Source organism: Alosa pseudoharengus, unplaced genomic scaffold (assembly GCF_046254945.1).
Source record: "Alosa pseudoharengus isolate Yale_2024_CS ecotype anadromous, Long Island Sound unplaced genomic scaffold, YU_APseudo_1.1 YU_APseudo_1.1_scf_15, whole genome shotgun sequence".
Lineage (NCBI taxonomy): Eukaryota > Metazoa > Chordata > Actinopteri > Clupeiformes > Clupeidae > Alosa > Alosa pseudoharengus.
Genome location: NW_027468620.1, coordinates 16,451,844 through 16,477,550, shown reverse-complemented (window position 1 = coordinate 16,477,550; position 25,707 = coordinate 16,451,844). Strand labels below are relative to the sequence as shown.

At 42.3% G+C, this 25,707-nt stretch overlaps 3 protein-coding genes across 3 annotated transcripts; 2 read left to right on the top strand and 1 right to left on the bottom strand.

Annotated features, from left to right (window-relative positions):
* Positions 1 to 645: 645 nt before the first annotated feature.
* On the bottom strand, positions 646 to 12,383 carry eif3s6ip (eukaryotic translation initiation factor 3, subunit 6 interacting protein). The gene is made up of 15 exons (XM_076285744.1): positions 12,255 to 12,383; positions 11,645 to 11,687; positions 11,294 to 11,504; positions 10,959 to 11,038; positions 10,769 to 10,830; positions 8,584 to 8,653; positions 8,068 to 8,141; positions 7,752 to 7,923; positions 5,551 to 5,705; positions 4,935 to 5,105; positions 4,529 to 4,662; positions 3,601 to 3,774; positions 1,605 to 1,794; positions 1,170 to 1,250; positions 646 to 890 (listed from the first exon to the last, which is right to left on the bottom strand). Exons 1-15 carry the CDS (start codon positions 12,285 to 12,287, stop codon positions 819 to 821), a joined length of 1,722 nt encoding a protein of 573 aa, XP_076141859.1. The 5' UTR covers positions 12,288 to 12,383; the 3' UTR covers positions 646 to 818.
* A 7,952-nt stretch (positions 12,384 to 20,335) lies between these two features.
* dnajc12 (DnaJ (Hsp40) homolog, subfamily C, member 12) lies at positions 20,336 to 23,108 on the top strand. Its single transcript, XM_076285059.1, has 5 exons — positions 20,336 to 20,497; positions 21,045 to 21,123; positions 21,521 to 21,660; positions 21,912 to 22,059; positions 22,280 to 23,108. The coding sequence occupies exons 1-5, from the start codon at positions 20,420 to 20,422 to the stop codon at positions 22,360 to 22,362; spliced, it is 528 nt and encodes a 175-aa protein (XP_076141174.1). The 5' UTR covers positions 20,336 to 20,419; the 3' UTR covers positions 22,363 to 23,108.
* Positions 23,109 to 23,691: 583 nt separating this feature from the next.
* cox5b2 (cytochrome c oxidase subunit 5B2) lies at positions 23,692 to 25,612 on the top strand. The gene is made up of 4 exons (XM_076285058.1): positions 23,692 to 23,870; positions 24,695 to 24,765; positions 24,866 to 24,965; positions 25,269 to 25,612. Exons 1-4 carry the CDS (start codon positions 23,771 to 23,773, stop codon positions 25,379 to 25,381), a joined length of 384 nt encoding a protein of 127 aa, XP_076141173.1. The 5' UTR covers positions 23,692 to 23,770; the 3' UTR covers positions 25,382 to 25,612.
* The last annotated feature ends 95 nt before the right edge of the window (positions 25,613 to 25,707 follow it).

Genomic DNA, 25,707 nt, shown 5'->3' with positions numbered 1-25,707 from the left:
TTTGAAACAGATTCACATTCAGACTGCATTTATGACAGTAATAATTCTTTTAAGACACATAATTGTAGTCGTCTACACTTTGCCATTTTACTGTCTCCCTGTCCAGTAATTTATTTATATTTAATAGGCTCCATGCTATTGTAAAATTTTATGGGACAGTGGCTGGGTCTCATTGCAATCTGATGCATAGATCACATGATCAGTTTGTAATGATGGAACAATAGCGCCCCCTTGTGATACCCAACAAAAAGAAGTACAAGAAAGTATAAGCAGAGACTTTCTAATGACACAGCACACAAAAAATTCTCCATAGGAATGCATGGGGTTAGTTTGTAACGCCATTGTCTATACATATCCCACCCCTTCCTCGTCAAAACGTTGACATATGAATACATTGAGCCAAACAAGTGGTGTGATATGAATACATTGAGCCAATCATATGGTGTGTTGTGAAGACATCGTGCCAATCATGTGTTGTGAACTCGCCGCTAGAGCAAGGTTGGTGTCATGAAGCCTTGCGCATGCGCATTTCCGCCGAATAGGATGCCGATTAGTGCCCAAAAAGCGTTTGCAATATGGCCGCCGAGTGGAGGGACTTGCCTAAAAGAACTTTGGTATAAGCATTTAAGATCAAGAAACATATCATTTTATCCACTTCAGATTTATTTCCATTTTCTGTGTAAATTCAAAAAGTGTTACATAATCTGAACTCGGAAAATTGATAAAGTCTGACTTTGGGGTTCAGAAAGATGGGCTCTGATTGGTTGGTCAGACGTGTGTAACTAGTAAAATTCCAGCTTCTGATTGGCTGGACAAACTCATGAACGGGTGGCGGCAGTGGCACTTGTAGAGCTGCCGCTCATAGGCATCTTCTTTAGGGTCCGGTTCAGCTGGAAGGAGGAACAAGAACAGAATTCAATATGATGTGTACCGAGTGTGTGTCTGTGAGAGACTGTGTGTGTGTGTGTGTGTGTGTGAGAGAGAGACTGTGTGTGTTAGAGAGACTGTGTGTGTGTGTGTGTGTGGCACGCACATTTTACGGCACAGTGCCTAAGGACTTTGAGTCCTGTATGTGTATATTTTATAAATTTCATATTTCATGAAAATATGCAATCATACTAGCGAAAACACATCACAATGATGACAAAGACCAGAGATCTGTCACTTACCTCCTCAAACTTGTGGATCTGTCGGATGAAGAAATCTCCATAGCGACGGGCCACCTTGGTGTCTGCGATGTGAATCATATCCTGCATGAAGATTTTGAAATTTAAACAGTTGAATATGCATTGAACAAATCAACTGCAATTAATGCAATTTAATTTTGCCATAGTCCTGTGCACTTTTGGCTGATCCGAGTTGAGAAAGAAAACAGTATGTGATATCAGTTGTGACATGGAAAGCTCGAAAACACACCAAGAAACCTTTGTGACCATATAATAAACTGACCCATGGCAACACACCAAACACAACACAACACAACAATTCACTAAACCTTTCATGAGAACCTACAGCACAAGTAACTTGAACAAATCTCAAGGTATCCCCTCTGTGAGCTGACCATGTACTGTAGTCTCTGTGGTCATACGATAGCTGAGACTCACCCCGTCAATGTAGAAGTCCACCTCGGAGGCGGACTGGAACTCTCCGTCCAGGGCGGAGATGCCGCTGGTCCACACCAGGTTCTTCATCTTGTGCTTGAAGACCAGCAGCTGGATGCGGAACTCCTGCTCGGACATGTCCAGGAAGCCGGCCAGCTTGGCCACGGGCATGGTGGTGTAGAGCTTCAGGAAGCTAGAGAGGGAGGAAGGAGACCGGGTTTAAATGCACAGACACACACAGACACAGACACACAGACAGACACACCAGCGTGAAGTTTAGTTAAATAAATACAAACAAACCAAAACAACAAAAAAGGCACAAACAGCTTTACACACACACACACAGGGAAGTGCAGTAACTATGGTCTATACAAAGACACACACACACACACACACACACAGGGAAGTGTGGTACCTACGGTCTATACAAAGACACAGACACACACACAGGGAAGTGTGGTACCTACGGTCTATACAAAGACACACACACAGGGAAGTGTGGTACCCGCAGTCCATACAAAGACACACACACACACACACACACACACACAGGGAAGTGCGGTACCTATGGTCTATACAAACACACACACACACACACAGGGAAGTGTGGTACCTATGGTCTATACAAAGACACACACACACACACACAGGGAAGTGTGGTACCTATGGTCTATACAAAGACAAAGACACACACACACACACAGGGAAGTGCGGTACCTATGGTCTATACAAAGACATACACACACACACACACACACACACACAGGGAAGTGTTGTACCCGCAGTACATACACACACACACACACACACACACACACACACACACACAGGGAAGTGCGGTACCTATGGTCTATACAAAGACACACACACACACACACACACACACACACACACACACACACACACACACACACACACACACAGGGAAGTGCGGTACCTATGGTCTATACAAAGACACACACAGGGAAGTGTTGTACCCGCAGTCCATACACACACACACACACACACACAGGGAAGTGCGGTACCTATGGTCTATACAAAGACACACACACACACACACACACACACACACACACACACACACACACACACACACACACACACACACACACACACAGGGAAGTGTTGTAGCCGCAGTCCATACACACACACACACACACACACAGGGAAGTGTGGTACCTGCGGTCTATACAAAGACACACACACACACACACACACACACACACACACACACAGGGAAGTGTGGTACCTATGGTCTATACAAAGACAAAGACACACACACACACACACACACAGGGAAGTGCGGTACCTATGGTCTATACAAAGACACACACACACACACAGGGAAGTGCGGTACCTATGGTCTATACAAAGACACACACACACACACAGGGAAGTGTGGTACCTATGGTCTATACAAAGACACACACACACACAGGGAAGTGTTGTACCCGCAGTCCATACACACACACACACACACAGGGAAGTGCGGTACCTATGGTCTATACAAAGACAAAGACACACACACACACACACACACACACACACACAGGGAAGTGTGGTACCTATGGTTTATACAAACACACACACAGGGAAGTGTTGTACCCGCAGTCCATACACACACACACACAGGTAAGTGCGGTACCTATGGTCTTTACAAAGACACACACACAGGGAAGTGCGGTACCTATGGTCTATACAAAGACACACACACACAGGAAAGTGTGGTATCTGCGGTCTATACACAGACGCAGACGCAGACGCAGACACAGACAGACACACACACACACACACACACACACACACACACACACACACACACACACACACACACACACACACACACACACACACACACACACACACACACACACACACACACACACACACACACACACACACACACACACACACACACACACACACACACACACACACACACACACACACACACACACACACACACACACACACACACACACACAGGGAAGTGTGGTACCTGCGGATGGTGGAGAGCTGGGCCTGCTGCTGCACCTCCTCGGCGAAGACCTTGAGCTGCTGCTGGAAGGGCTCTTTGTGGTAGTTGGGGTGGACGTTGTCATAGTTGGGCACCACCGGAGACAGGAACTTGGGGCAGGCGAAGCTGAAGAGCTCCTCAAACACTGTCAGGTCTCTGGAGGACACCACAGAGGAAACCAGACAAACATTACATCAGGGTTCCCACTCTTAAGTCAAATGTAAAATTTCATGACTTTTCCCTGACAAAAAATGGAATTTCCATGACTTACTATATAATGAATGGTACAATATACCGACCAATGATATCAGAGCAGCCGCGTAGCGTTCAAGAAACTTTTACTTTTTTAGAGCGGGAGATAAATGGGCACTGAATAAACAAAGTTGGATTAACCACAACTACTCAAGCAAGCAGTAAAGCTAATAACCAGACAAACACCAATTCTGTGTGGAAATATATTTATATGAATGTATTTTGGCAAGTACATTTTAAAATGCTTCAATAAAATGCCCTGATATTCCATGACTTTGCCCCAAAAATGATAAATTCCCTGACTTTCCATGTCTAGAATAGACTTTCCGAAATTCAATGATATTCCAGAAATTCCATGACCCGTGGGAACCCTGTTACATACATGAGGCGTAACATTCAAACCAGATCACACCGGACATTTTGTATGGAGGCAAAAATACTGATTATTCTGATCTGATAAATCAATTATTAATTAAACAGCAGGTATGTCAAGAGGCATGTCAAAATGTGTGCCCCCTTCTCATTCCCTATGCAAGAACAGCATTTAGGACAACAGCATTAAGTATGACACTGTAGCTGGTGAGAGAGTGAGTGTGTGTGTGTGCGTGCGTGCGTCCTTGTGTGTGTGTGTGTGTGTGTGCGTAAGGACTCCACTCACCCTTTCTGCATGCGGAGCATCTTGTCGCCGTACTTCTCCCGCAGCTGAGTGTGGATGCTCTCGTCGATCCTCATGGGGTACATGGTCAGAGCGATGGCCAGCAAGCCGTGCATCTGCTCATTCTGCTTGTTAATCTGGTGATGGGAGGGAGAAGGCGGCAAGACAGCCCATGAGTGCAGGCATCACAAACCAATATCACTCAGCCAAAACCAACCCATCTGAGCGAAGCCAACCCTATTCCCTAGCCTTCTAATACTAGACATTACAAGATGATTGGCTGTCTTGACATGTATCTTCAGCAAAATAAACTGCTGTAAAACGAAAGACCTTACACAAGAAACAAGCTTTGGACATGTTTGTGTTCAAGTTCTTAGAGACAACAAAAGACTCAAGAGAAGGGACTGACCATCTCGTATTTGTAGGTGGACCTTTGGAACATGTTCCGCGTGCGCTGGATGTAGAGCAGGATGTTAGCGAAGACACGGATGGCATCCTGGTAGCGGCGCATCATCAGGTAAGCAAAGCCCACGTAGTAGTAGGTGGTGATCTGACACTCGGGAACGCGAGAATACATGCTCTGATGGAGGACAGAGAAGAGGGGGTCAGTTTGGTCAGAACAGAAAAGAACGCATGTTTGAGAGACTGTGGGAATTAAATGGGACTTAAGACTTTGCAGAAACACCTAAACATTACATCGCTCAGACTCAGATTCATACCATGTAATAATAATCTCACTATTACTTTAATGGATCAGTGTTTTGAACACTATTACATACATCATCAACTTTATTGGCAGAGTCAAGGTCCATTCAGAAGACACAGACATGACATACAACATACATTAATACAGAAACATTAAATGGACATTAGATCAATTTAGTCTTGAAAAAAAAAAAAAAAAAAAGAAGAGAGCTGTTCCTGGTCATGGTCACCATACACACTAGACAGGGCTATGCGCAGCCCTGCAGACACAATCACACACTCAACAGCATCGCAGGGCCGGCGTGCAGTACGAGGCCTACCTTCTTGTTGAGCTCGATGTTCTCCAGGACCTTGATGGCCTGGTAGTAGTCGCCCAGCAGTGAGTGCAGGCGCAGGAGCCCCACCAGACTGAAGTAGCCCAGCATCTTGTAGAGCGAGTGGCGTCCATACTCCCCAGCCACACTCTCTGGGTCGCCTGTACCCAGGACACAGCAGACCAGATTAGATCAGATCACTTGGCATTAGGAAAACATTTCACTGATTTTTTAATTGAATGGTGTTTTCTTTGAGTTTGTAGGAGACTCACTTTCAAGTAACTCACTTTCATCACTTTCACTCAAGTAACTCACTTTCATAAACCATGATGAATGAACTACAGGTGGGTCTCAAAAAAATTTGAATATTGAGAAATTTTATTTCGGGCTTACAGCTCATGAAAAAACAAAATGGGGTATCTCAGAAAAAATAATAAGTTGATAAGTTATAATAAGTAAAGTAAATGTATGCACTCAATTCTTGGTTATTTATAAGTATAAATATATATACTCTTTTGATCCTGTGAGGGAAATTTGGTCTCTGCATTTATCCCAATCCATGAATTAGTGAAAAACACTCAGCACACAGTGAACACACAATGAGGTGAAGCACACACTAATCCCGGCGCAGTGAGCTGCCTGCAACAACAGCGGCGCTCGGGGAGCAGTGAGGGGTTAGGTGCCTTGCTCAAGGGCACATCAGCCGTGCCTACTGGTCGGGGTTCGAACCGGCAACCCTCTGGTTACAAGTCCGAAGCGCTAACCAGTAGGCACGTGGTTGGGGCTCCTTGTGTACAAATTACTGCATCAAGGTGGCGTGGCATGGAGGCAATGAGCCCATGGCACTGCTGGGGCGTTACTGAAGGCCAGGTTACTTTGATAACGGCCTTCAGCTCATCTGTGTTGTTGGGTCTGGTGTATTTCATTTTCCTTTTGACAATACCCCATAGATTTTCTGTGGGGGTCAAGGCGAGCTGGCTGGCCAATCAAGCACAGCAATACCATGGTCAGCAAACCACTCTGTGGTACTTTTGGCACTGCGGGCAGGTGCCAAGTCCTGCTGGAATAGGAAATCAGCATCTCCATAAAGCTTGCCAGCAGATGGAAGCATGAAGTGCTGTAAAATCTCCTTGTAGACAGCTGCATTGACTCTGGACTTGATAAAAGACGGTGGACTAACAACAGCAGATGACATTGCACCCCAAAGCCTCACTGACGGTGGAAACTTCACACTGGACTTCAAGCAACTTGGCTGTTGTGCCTGTCCACTCTTCCTCCAGACTCTGGGACCTTGATTTCCAAATGAAATGCAAAATTTGCTCTCATCTGAGAAGAGGACCTTCGACCACTGAGCAACGGTCCAGTTCTTTCGATCCTTAGCCCAGGTAAGACGCTTCTTACGCTGTCTCTGGTTCAGGAGAGGCTTGCAATGCAACACTTTTTCTGGACACGTCTGTGCACAGAAGCTCTTGAAGCACTGACCCCAACCTCTGTCCACTCCTTGTGAAGTTGTTAAATCGTCTTCGCTTCACAATCCTCTCAAGGCTGCCGTCATCCCTTTTGCTTGTGCACCATTTCCTACCACACTTTTTCCTTCCAGTGAACTTTCCACAGATTTGCTTTGATACAGCCCTTTGTGATCAGCCTGCCTTTCAGCAATTGTCTTGTCTTACCCTCCTTGTGGAGTGTGTCCATAACTGTCTTCTGGACAACTGTCAAGTCTGCAGTCCTCCCCATGATTGTGGTTGTGTGTAATGAACCAGACTAGGAGATTTAAGGCTCAGGAAACCTTTACAGGTGTTTTGAGTTAATTAACATGATTAGAGATCTTCTGAGGTTGACATTACTGTTTTATGAACTTTTTATTCTAATATTTTGAGATAACCGATTTTGGTTTTTCATGAGCTGTAAGCCGTCATCATTAGTCATAAAAATTAAATTAAAAAAGGCTTGAAATAGCTTACTTTATATGTTATGAATACATGTGTCACTTTTTGAACTAAATTAGGGGGTAAAAATGAACATTTTCACAATATTTGATTTTTTGGAAACCCATCTGTGTATTGTAAGCAAGTAGGACCCAATATCCATCCAAATGTATCAGGATACTGAGAGCCCAAGTAAAACCGCACAAAAGTAACTGTATAAAGATTAACATTATTATCCTGCACAAATGAAAAATGAAGTAGCCCTTCATCTCGTCTTACCTCCGCTCGTGTAGACCTCCAGCTGTCCGTTGATGTTGCTTTTGTCTACCAGAGAGTGGAGCACGTTCAGCACGCTGTGCACATTCCAGATCTTGGGGTTGTTGCGAAGGAACTCAATCTCCTCCTCCGACTTCTTGGCAGTCTTACACCGGTACTGGCTGAAGGACTGGAACTACAGGATTGAAGGAGCAAAAGGGCTCAGGATTAAACCTCATAACATCAAAAAGCTATTGATGCGACAATACAGTGTAGCAGCGTTCATTTAATGGTGTTGGTGAAATCATATTGCACACTCTAGCATTGACTTTGGTTTTACCTGGTAGATGAACTCATCAATGATGTCCCAAAGCCACTGGTTGGGAAGCTCCAGAGGTGCGGGCCCATCGGCATCTACAGAGAAAGCACAACACGGGTCAGACCAGCATCATGAGGAGAAATTCATCAACTGGGGACTTAGAAAATATTATATATCCAGCCACAAACAATTTGCAAGGAGTGCTGTTAGGGTGTTCCTCTGGTGCTCTTCAGTTTGGGGATCCAAAAAGTTGAAACTGTTTCACTCTTGAGAGTGACCTCAGATTTTCTTTAAAACATTTTTCAACATTCATGGTTATACCATGGTAACACACTGAATACTTCAATTGATTGTACCCGTATAATTTGCAAACTGGACAAAAGTAATACTAAGTACAACACAGATAATTTCAGCTTCTCAAGACTGTTGTGTTATGTAGTGCACTCAGTGTACAAAAGGGTACTCTGCATGTTGTTCAAAGAGATTAAACTGTGTGTATCAAAGCAAGTTAAGATGCTTGCAAAGAAATATACTTACTGAGAATGTAGTTGAAAAGATTGCAATAGTTATAATAAGATTCAAATCTCTGTTCCAGAGTTGGTCCTCCCTATGAAAATATGACGGAATATATTAGATTACACCACTCAAACTACTACTACATCAACACAACAATTTCACCTCATCAACCTCTAAAAATAGAATTTCTATGCTATGCCAAGTTTAGTGAAATACCAATTTGTAATATAGCCGCAAGCGGCAATGGCGGGCCCGAGCACCTGCGGGCCGCAACCCGTGACATGTCGGAATCCAACAAAGCACCGACGTGGTGCGTTTGTGAAATGTATATATTTAATGCGTGTGCTAGTTGTTTTTGTATTTTATTTTCTGCCACATTTACTCGCTTGGCCAGGTGGGGGCGTAATGCAAGGCAGGCCCATTGGGTGTCATCATAATCATAATATATATTAACCTGAGAAATTTCAGACCATTCATTTTAAGCATAGAGCATTTCTGGCACATTTCCTGCTTGGCCAGAAGGTGGTGCTATGCTAGGCCTGTGAATTACGCATGTGAATATCATCACAATAATGATATCCAATATTTTATAAAGTTTCAGATCAATCACTTAAGGCATTGTCCATTTCTGGCACATTTCCTGCTTGGCCAGGTGGTGGCGCTATGCCAGGCAGGCCCATTGGGTGTGTGGATATCATCATAATCATGATATCTATTAACCTGAGAAGTTTCAGACCATTCATTCAATGCACTGTGATTTATGACACATTTCCTGTTTATGTGGTGAGATATTAAAATCATATCAAATATATTACAACATTCAAAAATCCATTCACAATTTAACATCAGCGACATCTTGGCATAATGTTTGCCAAATTTCAAATGAATCTGACAAACCGTCTAGGAGGAGTATGTTCAAATTGATCATGTGAAATCAGCATAATTGCCATTCTTCTGTTGCCAGTTGGTGGCGCTATGCCAAACATGCATTATGGGCATGTGAATATTATCATTAACATGGTCTTTAATGACCTGTGAAATTTAAAACATTTCAAGCCATGCATGGTGAATTATGACACATTTATTGTTTGTGTGGAACGGTATTAAAATTAACAATTTCGCCATTTTGTCAAATTACAACTTATCAAAAAAAGGCTTCACAATTTAGAATCAGTAACATCTCGGCGTCATGTATACCAACTTTGACATGAATCGGATCAACCGTCTAGGAGGAGTACGTTAAAATTGATCATATCCACAACGCACAAATTCTCAATTACCTCACTTCCGGTGGGCGTGGCTAATGGCATGTTAATACAAAAGTTGTTTGTTTTTGGGAGTTACATACACCCCCCAAATTTGGTGTGTGTATCTAAAACTATATTCCAACCACAAGTCACAGTGACATAAGGGGGTGCTATGGAGTTCCTGGACAACGCCCGGTGCCAAGCTTTTGTCCCTGTCTATGCACTGTACCACTTGATGTCTGTGCCAAATTTCATGCGTTTTCACTCATGGGAAGCATCTTTTTTGGGATCACAATTCAGCACATATTTCATGACATATTAGTCTGCACAAAATCCCAAATACCTCAATTCCTGTTGGGCGTGGCTAATGCATTGTGCATAGGAAAGTTGTTCATCTTGCGGAGATACAGACACCTACCAAATTTGGTGTGTGTAGCTGAAAGTATATGCCCACCACGGGATCAGTTATCTAAGGGGGCATAAGGGGGCGCTAGCGAGTCTCTGGGCCATACCTGGGGCCAAGCTTTTTTACCTAGCTGCTTTGTGTGACACCTGATGTGTGTGCCAAATTTCAAGACTTTTCGATTATGTTAACCACCGCAAAATATTTGCCAACCACGGGATCAGTCACCTAAGGGGGCGCTAGCGAGTCCCTGGGCCACGCCCAGGGTCAAGCTCTTGTACCTAACTGCGATGCGTGACACCTGACGTGTGTGCCAAATTTCAAGAGTTTTCGACCATGTTAACCACCTCAAAAACAGGAAAGCAAAAAAGTGGAATAACAATAATAATAATAATAATAATAATAGTGAAAAATAATAATCCTTACAAAAACAATAGGGCCTTGCGCCCTTCGGTGCTCGGGCCCTAAATATAGGGAACATTCACTAGTTTAACACTATTTATAACAGCAGATTTATAATCCATAGACAAGACAAAAAAAATCAACTCAAACTTACGCTGACTTTAGCGTAGATGTGCCTGTAGTACAACTCTTTATAAAGAATCAAGAACACTGCATCTGCAAGAGGATGAAAGGGAGACAACCAAATGATCTCACACGTTAATAGAAATCGATCATGTATGTTCAAAGTCCAAACAAACGGAACCCTATAAAATCTCCATAGGAGAGGGGCCAAACACACTTACCATTGCCCACCAGTGTTGCGATGGCCTCCGCCTCAGGCCAGGGAGAGGTCTTAAAAAATCTATCAGTGAGCTTGTTCCAGCTGGACAAGAGAGATTCAATAGCATTAAGAATTGAATAACAACAGCACCCCACTATCCCCATACTATAGCTCCAACACACTACTCCTTCTTTATACAGCTGACATCATCCTCAACGGTGATTTTTGCTAAAAGCCACACATACAATGGCGATCAATTGATCGATAACAAACAACGACCTTAACCTTTAAATAACCAATCAATTGAAACGTGATGTGAGATGTTTCTGGAAGTGTGAACAACTCTACAAAACACACCTGTTTTCGTAAACATCCTGGATCTCATAGATTTTCTGTTCGATGCTCTCACTGGACACCCGATTGGCCTGCAGCTCGTACACCTTTTGGTCGATGAGATCTGAGGTGGTCTTGTGAAAATACTGCAGGAAGTTCTTGATCACCTCAGGGATGACGTGGTAGGTCTGCTGCTCATACTGACGCTCAAATGCCAGGTCAGCTTTTGGGTCACCTGAGGGAGAAAGGCAAAGTGGGGGAGAGATTGAGCGGGCCTGGCCAGCTTAAAAGTATGTCAAGAGAAGCAGGATAACATGGAATTCACATCATGGCACAGCACAACAATTGTATGACTAATCCACATAGGCTACTTACCAGTGTGAAGATCATAGTCATTGGTATATGAATATGGGTCATACTGTAAAGATTGAGAAATTACATTAGACACGCAGAACTGAGATATTAAGAATCAAGAAATTCAATTAACGTCAGGCCTAGACGAAACCCTAAAACGAACAAGGGAGAAGCATTGGGGCTAGGCTTCCCCAAATACACAAACTCAATATGCCATTGCTTACATATTTCATGTGCTTAAGCTATATCTGTAAAGACAATGGCATCTGAAGAGATTTACAAGCTGTCCATCACAAGTCAATAAAAATTAAAACCTACACACAGCACCTGACGTTAGCGTCAACTTACTGTGGCAGAATGACAATCGTTTCAACTAACGTTATTGACTATGTGATTTGTTTTACTTAACCACTTACTAAATTACAGCATATCACTGCAATCCAACATAGTTTGAATGCAACGGGTTTTCTTTCAGCATGACGAGCTAGCTAGCAAATGCGAGTGATGCTGTACGTTACTAGAAGCATCTGCCGGCTAGCCTTCAGTTAGCTAACTAGCTAGCTGCGCCATCACGGACAAGAGAAGTCACATGGCGGCGAATTCTACTAAATAAAAAAGATATACGCTGTACCTCCTCCTCCTCTTCCTTTGCGGGAAAAGACATCTTGGACAACTTTATCTAAACCGCTGTATTGTAAATTTCAGACCCCTGCCTCAGTCCACCACCATGCTACTCGCGCTGTAATGGGTGGAAAAGGAATAGAGTACACTTCCGATGGTGCTTGAATGAGCACTGAGGCATTATGGGATAGTGGATGACCAAACCATAATGAAAACAATGAAACAATGAAAAGTTATATGTAATTAAACAGTAATATAGTAAATCAATAATTTGGGGGAGTGTGATAAAGAGTCTTGTTGTCTCTCTTCTATTCGACTCCACAATTGTTTGAAGCCTTTACATTTTATTTCTTCAAATTTGAAACATGGTCTTGTAATTTTGCCATAATGTGTTCGTTACTGATTTTCAAACTCTGCCTTTGCCTTTGGCATTCCCTGTGTGTCAGAGTTGAGCCGAGCAGAGTTGACAGCAGTAGCAGTAACAGCAAAAAATGTCCTGTCCTGTTAGTACTGTCCTGAGTAGTGTCCCGAGACAGTTAGACACTGTCCCGAGACACCCAGACACTGTCCCGGGACAGTTAGCCACTGTCCTGTGACACCCATGACTGTCCTGTGACACCCATGACTGTCCTGTAACACCCAGACACTGTCCCGGGACACCCAGACACTGTCCTGTGACACCCAGATACTGTCCCGAGACACCCAGACACTGTCCCGAGACACTCATGACTGTCCTGTGACACCTAGACACTGTCCCGAGACAGTTAGACACTGTCCTGTGACACCCATGACTGTCCTGTAACACCCAGACACTGTCCCGAGACAGTTAGACACTGTCCCGTGACACCCATGACTGTCCTGTAACACCCAGGCACTGTCCTGTGACACCTATGACTGTCCTGTGACACCTAGATACTGTCCCGTGACACCTATGACTGTCCTGTAACATCCAGACACTGTCCCGAGACAGTTAGACACTGTCCCGTGACACCCATGACTGTCCTGTAACACCCAGGCACTGTCCTGTGACACCTATGACTGTCCTGTGACACCTAGACACTGTCCCGTGACACCTATGACTGTCCTGTAACATCCAGACACTGTCCTGTAACACCCAGACACTGTCCCGTGACACCCATGACTGTCCTGTAACACCCAGACACTGTCCTGTAACACCCAGACACTGTCCCGTGACACCTATGACTGTCCTGTGACACCTATGACTGTCCTGTAACATCCAGACACTGTCCTGTGACACCCATGACTGTCCTGTAACACCCAGACACTGTCCTGTAACACCCAGACACTGTCCCGTGACACCTATGACTGTCTTGTGACACCCAGACACTGTCCCGAGACAGTTAGCCACTGTCCTGTAACACCCAGACACTGTCTCGAGACAGTTAGACACTGTCCCGTGACACCCATGACTGTCCTGTAACACCCAGACACTGTCCTGTGACACCTAGACACTGTCCGGTGACACTCATGACTGTCCTGTAACATCCAGACACTGTCCCGTGACACCCATGACTGTCCTGTAACACCCAGACACTGTCCTGTGACACCTAGACACTGTCCGGTGACACTCATGACTGTCCTGTAACACCCAGACACTGTCCCGTGACACCTATGACTGTCCTGTGACACCCAGACACTGTCCTGGGACAGTTAGCCACTGTCCTGTAACACCCAGACACTGTCCCGAGACAGTTAGACACTGTCCCGTGACACCCATGACTGTCCTGTAACACCCAGACACTGTCTCGTGACACCTATGACTGTCCTGTGACACCTAGACACTGTCCCGTGACACCTATGACTGTCCTGTAACACCCAGACACTGTCCCGTGACACCTATGACTGTCCTGTAACATCCAGACACTGTCCTGAGACAGTTAGCTACTGTCCTGTGACACCAAGCCACTGTCCTGTGACACCAATGACAAATGTTCCAAATGTGAACCACTTTGAGCTGCATTCTGTGAATGAAAGGTGCTATAATTAATTATATTTATAATTATTATAATAATTATTATAATTATTATTATGTAGAATAATTTATGTCTTTGAATCATTGTGTGTGTGTGTGTGTGTGTGTGTGTGTGTGTGTATGTATGTATGTATGTATGTATCTTTTTATTTGTTTTGTTTTAGATAAAATATAAAGCTTATTAATTGTTTTACATAAAATTGTACATGTAAAAATCCTTTTTTGCTTTATGACTTTTTAAGTTTTAAAGTTGTTTGTTAGAATTTTTAATAAAGATGACTTGTGCTTTAAAGTAGTAGCTCTGGATTTGTGTTTTGTTATCAAGTAATGTTCAAGCACAGCTGGCATTCAGCCAACACTCAGTCAGATCAGTTAGTGTGTGGGCCAGTGCATGCCCAGGGACCCAGGCAACCCTCAGCCAACACTTTGATAAACAATAACACCCACACCTGGGCCGACAGACAGACAGACAGACAGACAGATAGATGCTTTATTTGTATGAAGATAACAAAATATCAACTCAGGTCTCAGTGCAGACCAAGTACTATAGTGAATAATAAATAAATACAATATAACATAACATAAGTGCTTGTTTATGGAAGTCCACAACAACCATCTCCTTGGTCTTGGTGAGTTTGTTTTCCTTGCATAACAAAACAATAAGTCATTTTACGGCGTTTTGGCCACACTTGGGGCAGAGCAAATCTTTATGTCAGTTTCCACTGATTGGGCCATGGGCATGGGCAGGGATGGGCAGTATTTCTAATACATGTGTTTAAAATATGTATTTCAAATACAAAATACTATTTTGTCATTTGTATTTTATTGAGATAATGAAAATGCCTTCGTATTTCGTATCAAAATACTTCAGTGTTGCGTATTTTTGTATTTTCAAAATACTTTAAAATACTTTCTGTGAAACACTGTGATGACATCTATCTAACTATCTATACTGTAAAGCACGAAATGTCTGTCTCTGTCTGTTTGTGGCACCCTTGCATGGTCAAGCTGGAATGATTAACAGGCCCCATAACAACTATATAAAAAATATTTTATATATATAAAAAATAGTCTGAATGCAACACTGTCTGAGAAGTTAGTTGTGCTCAAAGGCATCAACTGAGGAAACACGACTAGCTAAGGTTACACACACTCCTTTGCTCACACAAGGACAGCAGAAGGACTTGAATTCACAAGTTTATATTGCAACACTTGAGTTTGATATTTTCCTTTCTTTTTTCTGTTTTACAGGTTTTTTTTCTAGACTTTAAATTTGTCTATGTTCTCTGACCTGTGAAATATTTCAGTGCTATGGTAACTTGACAAGATACCTCAAACAAGGACATTTCCAATTTTGCACATTTTAAATAACAAATGATTGATAATGTCATAATAATTGGCTTCTAATTGGCTCAACTGATTGGATGGTATTAATGTGACAACCTGATTTTTATTTTTACTTTTTTTTGTATTTACATTGATAGAAGTTGTGCACACACCATCAGGTGTATACAAAATTATTCAACTGTGATGAAACTCACCATAAGTGTGGTAATGATGTGGTTATATAACTTAAAAGGTTAAAATGCTACCTAGTTTAAATTTCTAAATCAGTCATCTATTTGGATTGTTTGTCTTTCAGTTATTGTCACTGATTCATAGTGGGCAATCTATTACACCAACTGGTTGGAAAGTGCAACAGTTGTGGAGTCGGCATTGCATGTCGCTGCAAAACAGTACATCTCCAAACTTATAAACAGTAACTGTCAAATAAGGAATTTGAAGATGACATCCGAAAAGCATTAGATTGCATAGAAAACTGATTGATATGAATACACTGTACAGTTTATGTAGTAATAATGCACTGGTTATGAATAACAACTATTTTAAGTAAACATACAATTAGTAATGCAAAAAGTTTTTGTTCTAAGATTTATTTTGTGGCCCCAATTAGTCCAGGAAACTGGCAAAAATGATACAGACTGCCATAATCTGTGATGAAGATATCATAGATGTTGACCTTGTGCTCGACGTAATGATGCCTGAGGTAAGGAAATGTGAATATAAAAGCCATGTCATATTATGATCAGTGTGGTTTCTCCAGAATAAATAAACCAAACCATACCATGCATACATGCATATTGTCACTACATTCTCATGCTATTTCCAATTTGAAATCTGTTTGCATTTGAAGGTTTCCATTAACATTGTCACGAACCACGAGGGTTTCTGCAGGTTTCTGGAGAGGTTCATGTCCATGCATCCGGCATTGGAGTAACAAGCATTGCTGTTTTTTTCTGTATTTATACATTCTTTTTTAATGTATTAGTTGTTTATTTATTTATTTATGTCTTATTGGATTTCAATTTATTATCTTCATTTCATTATTTACAAGGATACAAGGATACAAGGAAGTTAATTGTCACATGCATATAGTTACTGGAAGTAAGAAATGCAGTGAAATTATGTCTGGTGTCAGCCTATTTGTGCATTTATGGGAGGGGGGGGGGGTAAAAAGTGCAGTAGAAGAGGGGTTTAGTAGATTAAGTGGCAAGGGCTGCATAAAAAAGGTGGGGGAGGATTGGGATTGGGTGGGGGGCACCAACAAGGAGCACCCAAGAGCAACAGGGGCAAGGAAAAACTCCCTTACCAAGGAAGAAACCTTGGGCAGATCCACGGCTCAAGGGGCTAACCCAACTGCCAGGGGTCTTGGTGTGTGTGTTGGGGGGATGACAGGGGAGATGGGATAGTGTGCTGTGTATGTGGGGAGAGGGCAGTGTGCAATATGTGTGTTGGAGAAGCTTCCTCATGAGACAATGTGCTGTGTATTGGGGGGGGGGGGGGGGCAGTGTGCTGTAAGTATGTTGGGGATGTGTGTTGGAGAAGCTTCCTGATGAAATAATGTGCTGTGTATGTAGGGGGGGGGGGGGGGGGCAGGGACTTACTATTGCAAGCAGAGTACTGTATGTATGATGTATGTGAGTGATGACAGTGAAGATGTGTGTGTGGGCGGGAGGGGAGTGGAGCAGTGACTGTGTGTGTGTGTGTGTGTGTAGTGTGTGTGTGGGCAGTGTGCTGTAAGTATGTTGGGGATGTGTATTGGAGAAGCTTCCTGATGAAATAATGTGCTGTGTATGTAGGGGGGGGGGCAGGGACTTACTATTGCAAGCAGAGTACTGTATGTATGATGTATGTGAGTGATGACAGTGAAGATATGTGTGTGGGCGGGAGGGGAGTGGAGCAGTGACTGTGTGTGTGTGTGTGTGTGTAGTGTGTGTGTGGGTAGGTGGGGGAAGTGTGCTGTAAGTATGTAGAGGATGTGTGTTGGAGAAGATCCTGAAGACAGTGTGCTGTGTATGTAGGGGGGGGGGGGGCAGTGTGCAGCAAGTATGTAGAGGAGGCTTACTGTAGCAAGCAGTGTGCTGTATGTATGTGAAGTGATGACAGTGATGATGTAAGTGTGTGTGTTGGGGATGGGGGTGGGGTGGGGGTGGGGGGGGCAGAAGGCTAAACCTTCTGGGGGGATGACAGGGGAGATGGGAGTTCAGGGGCAGAAGGCTAGGCAATCAAGGACATGGGTAGATGGAGGAGAAATCAAAAATAATAAATAAAAAGTTCAATGGAGATGTGCAAAAGTTGGAGAAAGTCAGATATGTGTGTGTGTGTGTGTGTGTGTGTGTTTTGACGTGTGATGAAATAAGAAAATAAATAAAAGGTCTGTAGCATAGGGAGAGGGATGTAAAAGTGCTAAAAGTCTTGTAGGTGTGTGTGTGTGTGGGGGGGGGGGGCAGTGTGCAGCAAGTATGTAGAGGAGGCTTACTGTAGCAAGCAGTGTGCTGTATGTATGTGAAGTGATGACAGTGATGATGTAAGTGTGTGTGTTGGGGATGGGGGTGGGGTGGGGGGTGGGGGGGCAGAAAGGCTAGGCAATCAAGGACATGGGTAGATGGAGGAGAAATCAAAAATAATAATAAAAAGTTCTATGGAGATATGCAAAAGTTGGAGAAAGTCAGATATGTGTGTGTGTGTGTGTGTGTGTGTGTGTGTGTTTGTAAAATAAATAAAATAAATAAAAGGTCTGTAGCTTAGGGAGAGGGATGTAAAAGTGCTAAAAGTCTTGTAGGTGTGTGTGGGGGGTGGGGGGGTCATGAGTGCTGAGTAGTGAATGAGTGCAAAGTCAGTATAGTGTGAGTTCAGAGTTGGGAAATGTTTGAGAGTGCTGAGGAGTGAATGTGTGCAAAGTCAGTATAGTGTGAGTTCAGAGTTCGGATGGCCTGGGGATAAAAACTTCTCCTAAGTCTCTCAGTTCTGGCTTTGTGACTACATAGGCGTCTTCTTGATTTCAGTGGTAGGAATAATCCATTGTTAGGATGAGAAGAGTCCTTCAGAATCTTTTGGGCTCTTAGGAGTACTCTTCTGGAATAGATATCTTGTAGAGCAGGGAGTTGAGTTCTTATTGTACGTTCAGCTGAGCGCACTACTCTCTGCAGAGTACTACAATCTCTAACTGTGGAGTTCCCATACCAGGTGATGATGCTACCAGTTAGAACACTCTCAACCGCTGAAGTGTAGAAGGCCTTCATGATGGATGTAGAAACTTTGAATTTCCTTAGCTGACGAAGGAAGTAGAGTCGTTGTCTGGACTTCTTCAGAACATATTGAGTGTTAACAGTCCATGTTAAGTCTTCAGTAATGTGGACACCAAGGTATTTAAAACTTGTTACTATATGTGTGTACTGGGGAAATTTGATTTTTTTTGGTGTTAAGTTTATGGTGTATTTTGTTCTGAGAGAAAACTGAACCATGCAAGGTTTTCCGTATTTAGATTTACAAAGCTTTTTTGTTTAAAAGGTTTTTTTGTTCTTATGTATAGAATTAAAATGTGTTCTCCAAAACTGTCCAGTTGTCTGTTTTTGTGATCATCTACCCATGGATGGCTACAACATTTGGTTAAGCAAGCCTATGACTTAACAGACCTGGGGGGTATTCCAAGTACATGGTTTAGTGATAAACCTGGGTAACTTAACTCAGAGTAAGTGGTAAACCTCCTACAACAAGAGCCCTATGGTATTGTTTTGTTAGGAGAATGAAGCCATACAGCTCTTCTATTAGGAGGTTTACCACCTACTCTGTGTTAACTAACCCAGGTTTGTCACTAAACCTCGTACTTGGAATACCCCCCTGGTAAGATGCCTAAATATTTACACATTTGCCTATAATAATTATCTAAACAATTATTATTTATTCTTAAAATATTTGCTGGCACAAGGAGTTTCATTAATTATATTTCCCTTTATGCGTGCATGACGATAAACTACTTGAACTTGAACTAATGCTGCTTGTGGAATATCAACAATATACATTAAGTGTTTAATATACGTAGGCTATTTGTTGTAAGTAAAAAGTGATTTATATATTTCTTGGTTACAAGTAGCCTAGGCTAGCCTACAAGTTAATAACAAATAGAACAGAAAGAGGTGGAAGGTAGCCTAATAGGCCTAGGTGGCATAACAAACATTTCAACAAAACAAAACATTTCCAAAGCAACTGAGGTCGACAACGGATACTTGTGTTTTTATTTGGCGTTTTACCTAACTTTCCACGAGACAACCATCATGACAGCGCTACACACCTAGCACACATACCTTTACACAAGACAGTTCTGCAAGGCACAACGTAACTTAAGCAAGACAATGCTGGATAAACAAAAACATGTTTTACAGCAGAATAATATTGGCCAGACGTCGCCCTACATTCAGCGTTGTAAGTTAATAACCCACTTTCTACAAGCCACGTGTCTTCCTAACATCCCGACATTGAAATTGTATTTTCCAACGAAACAAATAAAGACAAAAAATAGCTTTGTTCGTGATCGATCTGTCTAGAATCTTTGATACCACTAGCCAACTTCCGCAATACAGTGCCACAAGATAGTACGCGACTTCCGCAAGACAGTGCCGCGAGACACTACGCAACATCCGCAAGACAGAGGACAGGACAAAAGTACGGTACAGTACAGTTTCGGCTCTAACCGCCTCTCGTTGACAGACGATGAAAAGAATGCGCATGCGCACTGAGAGCATGTGAATATATTGTAACAGTGGCAGATACAAAATTGTCACATCTAGCAGGCTGTGAGAGGTGACGGCACTGTTGGCAACGGCAAGGGTTCTTTGGCTCATATGGAGTCGATTTTGAACTGCAGATCGGAAGATTTGGAAGATTATTACGGCCTACTTGGGTGCGATGAGCTGTCATCGGTAAGATTGGTTGTTTGTTATGGTGGTGTAGCTTACTTTTGTGATAGCCAACATTTGCAATTCTTCAGTCATGCTATGTTTCTGCAGTGCATTCGAGTAGCCCACTGTTTAAAAAAAAAAAAAACACTTAGAATAGTTTATAGACTTTCTTGTGAAAATGGAAAGCACATCTGGACAAACGAGTGTCGTTTTTAACGACAGTTTGTTTGAATATGGATTATACAGGCGCTGTGTTCTGTGTATTCTTACTCCATCATCGTATATTAATATCAAACTGGATGACTCATAGCTCAACAAGAGACCCAAAGGTAGGCGGACCTGTTGAATACGAATAGCGGGTCCGCTGCAGGCTAATTATCTTCATGGTCATAGCCCACAATGCACAATCTGATGATGTCTTAGTCATTTTCTTTCAAAGAAGAGGGTACAGAGAATTGTAACTGCCAAACATATTTCTTGACCTCAATTGACCATGAACAGATGTTAGTGGTTCTTGTCTTGTGAAAAATAATCGACAGGCTCTCTTGTTTTTGTCTTCATCCTTAAGACAGAACAGATAGTGAATGAATACAAAATAAGAGCCTTGGCTTGTCATCCTGACAAGCATCCAGAAAACCCCAAAGCAGGTATGACCCTTTACTCTTTTTTGTATGCATGGTTTTAATGAAGTTTGTGCTGCTTGCTGAATAGCAAGACTATCATCCTGTTTTCTTCAACACCCTAATGTTGTTCAAAGCTCTAGTAAAGCTATAACTACCCTTACGGAAATCCATGCAACCCTTGGTTCTATATGGAGTAGCTGGACCACAATTTGAGACATTAAAACTTTGCAAGGAATTGTTGTTCCTCATACAAGTCTCTTTGGATTAAAAACGTCAGGTGAATAATTGCAGCGCATAGTCAAACTACATCCAAAATAACATTTAAAGACACATTCATTTAACTATGGTCCTTTTCTGTTTCAAAAATATGCATTAATATATTCATATAATATTTGGTTTTCAACATTTCTTTCTTTTCCAGTGGAGGAATTTCAAAGGTTACAGGAAGCTAAAGAGGTTTTGACCAATGAGGAGAGCAGGAAGAATTATGACCTTTGGATGAGGAGCCAGTTAACAGTGCCTTTCCGAGACTGGCGAGCCCTCAGCCAGTCTGTGAAAACTGTATGTAGATACATTAAACATACTCCTGTCAGTGTGTTACCATAAAGATATGTAATCAGATGTAATGCAGAATGTAGAGGCAAAAATAACAGTTGATGTAAAGCATGTAGATTTAGCAACTTATTATCTTTAGTAACTTACAGTATACATTATTTCATCGGTTCCGGTACTGAATAAACAGGTGACAGTTGGTGGTAAAAATAATTCTAGTGGTCCATTGTTTGATGAGGTATGCTGTATATTGTTTTCAGTCAATGCACTGGGCCGTGAGGGCTAAGAAAGAGCCTATGTTGGAGGACTCCAAGGAATCATCAGCACCGCCAGTACCTGAGGAGAAGGCCTCCATCTCTAAACTGGAGCAGACTGAGGAGCTGTCCTCGGAGGCTCCTCTGTCTTCCAGTGAGAGACTCTTCATGTTCTGTTACAGTATACAAGTAGCTCATCTGTGTCTGACTTATTGTTTTCCTATGACATGTTAATGCATGTGTTACGGCCTTTTAATTGTGTAGTATGATATGAGTGTTGTTTATTCACACGTGTTGTTTCTTCACTTGCTCTGCTGTAAAGTGTATCTCATTTAAAGCTGTTTTTTGTTGTCTATATTTTTCTCTTCACCCAGGTGACTACTGGCATCAGAGATTCCGCTGGTCAGCTGACGCTCCTTCTGATATCTTACAGAAATTCAGGAATTATGAAATATAACTGTAGCACCTCATGTATTATGTTTATTCTACTATAGTATGTGGGTTATGTTTTTAGTAGATGTAGACAATTACTTGAGTATTTGCTAGTTGTAACATTGCAGTTGACTTACGGTCTGCAGTGTGCAGATATTCCCTATTGAACTTGAGCCTTATCAATTAGTGTAGATATTCCCTATTGAACTTGAGCCTTATCAATTAGTGTAGATATTCCCTATTGAACTTGAGCCTTGGCAATTAGTGTGAGCTCTTTCCTCATCACCCTCTGTGAAGGACATTCCATGGACCTTTTAGTTCTTTGAAAACATATTTAATGATGATATGATATGATGTGTACTTTTGGAGAGGGAACACTGCAAAGCAACCTTCATTTTTCTTTCATCCAGATTTGTAATTGTTTTTCTGAGTGTCTGTGAGTCAGGACAGAAGGGCACAGGTGTCGTGACGAGGAGAGGAATGATCAATGTGTACATGGACACTGGGAGGAAATGAGAGGAAGATAAGAGGCTTTTGCTGACATGAATAGACGTATTAATAAGGAGTATTCGCTAACAACACATTTTGTGATTGTACATGGTAACACAACATTTACAGAAATGTATCCCAAATAATCAGCAAATGGCTGTATAGCCTATTCCCTCCAGTGACTCACCCAACTCTCTCATTCTGTTTGCTGCATTTGTGATGCATTGATGCTATTTTTATGTGACTACTGTTGAAACAGTGTAAAATAAACATTTTATTCCACAGATGCATAACAGCCGTATTAATGGTATGTTGAGAAAAATCTACGGTGAGACTCTCCGAAAGGGCCATAGTGGGAATTATTTGTTAGAGGTGGAAGTGTATAGCAATAAATGTATAGAAGTATAGATATTAAATGTATAGAAGACCTTGCATTAGTCTTGCATTCCCTCCCAACACTTTCCTTACAATACGTTGTACGTTCCCACGCGATAATTTTGCATTGCGAGGTAACGCAAAAACTTGTGAGATGGCAAAGTATGGCGAGGGAACTCAATAAGAGCTCAAAAAATCCCAGCTCAATAAGAACACATTCTTACCATGGCCATGTAGGACTCCGTATTAAAGCGCAAAGTTTGCTATTGTTAGCCTATTGAGTAAATAGTTGGCCTTCTGATTAAATATAGACTGTAAAAAATGTTTGGTAAGTGTAGCTAAATAGGCCTATAGATTCACATGTTTGTAGGCCAATAATGAAATGAACACCTGCTTGAAAGCCTAAGCTTTGTTTCTTCCAGCCTATTGGTCTATACGCACCACCACTGCGCCATGAATGGTCAAGTGTACGTCAGTCATAGGCAGCGCAGGCTAGACGTCAGGTCATTTCAGTACAACGGACTGTCTCAGGTCATACAGTGGGAAGTGAAAGTACAGTTGTCGCAAACATGGCTAGTAGAATTCTCCTCCGAACTTGCAAAACTATCCAATTAGCCAGAATTAATGCTCCGATGAGATTGCCACAAAGGGCATTGGCCGCAGGAAAAGGTAAGTTATTTAACTAAAGAACTTGAATGTTAATTCTGTCCGTCTGGACATGTTTCAATCAGTCTAGATTTCAAGGAATTTTAAGTTCTCAGATATTGATAACCAAATGAATCCATAGCATGTTTACCTTTACCTATGACATGAGAGACGTATATTTGAGAAAGTTATTGTAACCGAATGCTGCGCTATGTGCGTAATATTTATATTTAGGGAACATTACGCACGACGCAGAACGAGTAGCCTGAACTGTGGATGATATTTATGAGCATTGATAGTTTTGTAGTTAATATAATAATTCTTTCAGCAGGTAGGGTAAAGCATTTTGATTTTGAATAATCCAGGAAAAATCAAGGTCATTTCGAGTACGCTATATCCTCGTGGAAGGCCCTTTGGTAGGCCCACCTTTTTTGGCAAGTGCTCCAAGAAGTTGTGCCAATTTCCTTTGAGCATGGAGGACATAACTGGCCGTGGAGTAACAGGTTTGCGGACGTGCAGTTTAGCATAGTCAACAGCCGCAACGGAAATTATCGAACAGCTATCCTCAAACCAGAATTTACCTCTCCATTTTTGCGCGCATTTTATCATGGGTGCGCGAAATGTACAGGTCCACAGTGTAAACAACACCTTGTTTGCCTTAACAACAATCCCAACTGTGAGGATATTTGACTACTCGAGATAACATTCGTATTTTGCATCAGCCCTATAATTATTCTGCAGATAGGAATGCGCCTGCTAGTCCTGAGAAATATGGTGACAATATAGTGAAAAAACGTGGTATTGTATTCGTACACTAAGGTGGTGGCATGTTTATACTCGTCTCTCAGGAATACCGACAGATGAGGAGCAGGCGGCCGGTTTGGAGAGGCGCATTATGCAGTCGCTGAAGAAGGGAAAGGTGAGCCCGACAAATTTGTCGTGATTTTATCTTTAGTGTGTTTCAGCCGATATTGTTTTAAGATTCCCAAATGACTTGTGTCTTTGCTTTGTCTCCTCAGGATCCTTACAGCATCTTCAAACCAAAACATTATGCTGGAACAAGAGCGGACCCACATATTGTTCCCAGCACACAAAATAAGCGTATTGTCGGCTGTCTTTGTAAGTGAAATGCCACTCCACTTTACAATGAACTCTGTAATTACACAGAATAATTTGTGAATGGTAAAATGTACCACTTAAGTACACAGCCAGACGTCCCAGTAGAAGAGACGTCAGACACATTTTAACACTTGAATAATATGAATACCTATCAGCTTCATTTGACAGGACAATCCAGTGTTGTATTTAACTACCAGTGATCGTGATTAAATAGGTGATATGATGAGCAAAATCAGAATTCACAGATGCCCACCAAAATGCAAGTTATGCAGGTCATTGACAACCAACCCCTTTTGATTTCAGGTGAGGAGGACAACACACAAATAGTGTGGTTCTGGGTTCACGAAGGGAAACCTCAGCGTTGCCCCTCCTGTGGCTCCCACTATCAGCTGATCCACCATGACCTGCCTCATTAGAGGGCCTCTCCGAGCGCAGACCACTACTGCCTGGACCACAACCAGCCCGAGGGACACTCTGATGGTGTCCACTGTAAAAGAATGTGCATGTTCTGATTACTTCATTAAAGTACTTATAATGCTACAAAGGAATGTCTGTATGGCAATTTATGTCATTCAGCTCCTGCTCATTGAAACACTTCCTCTATTTCTCTGTATATCAACTGGTAAATAAAATGAATTTAATATTAATATTTGGATAACTCTGTATAACTGAGTGCAAAGTTCAGTCATTGGGAAGTCTAAACGTTGTCATCAGGCAGTGTATGGAGTGTAATTGTAAAAAT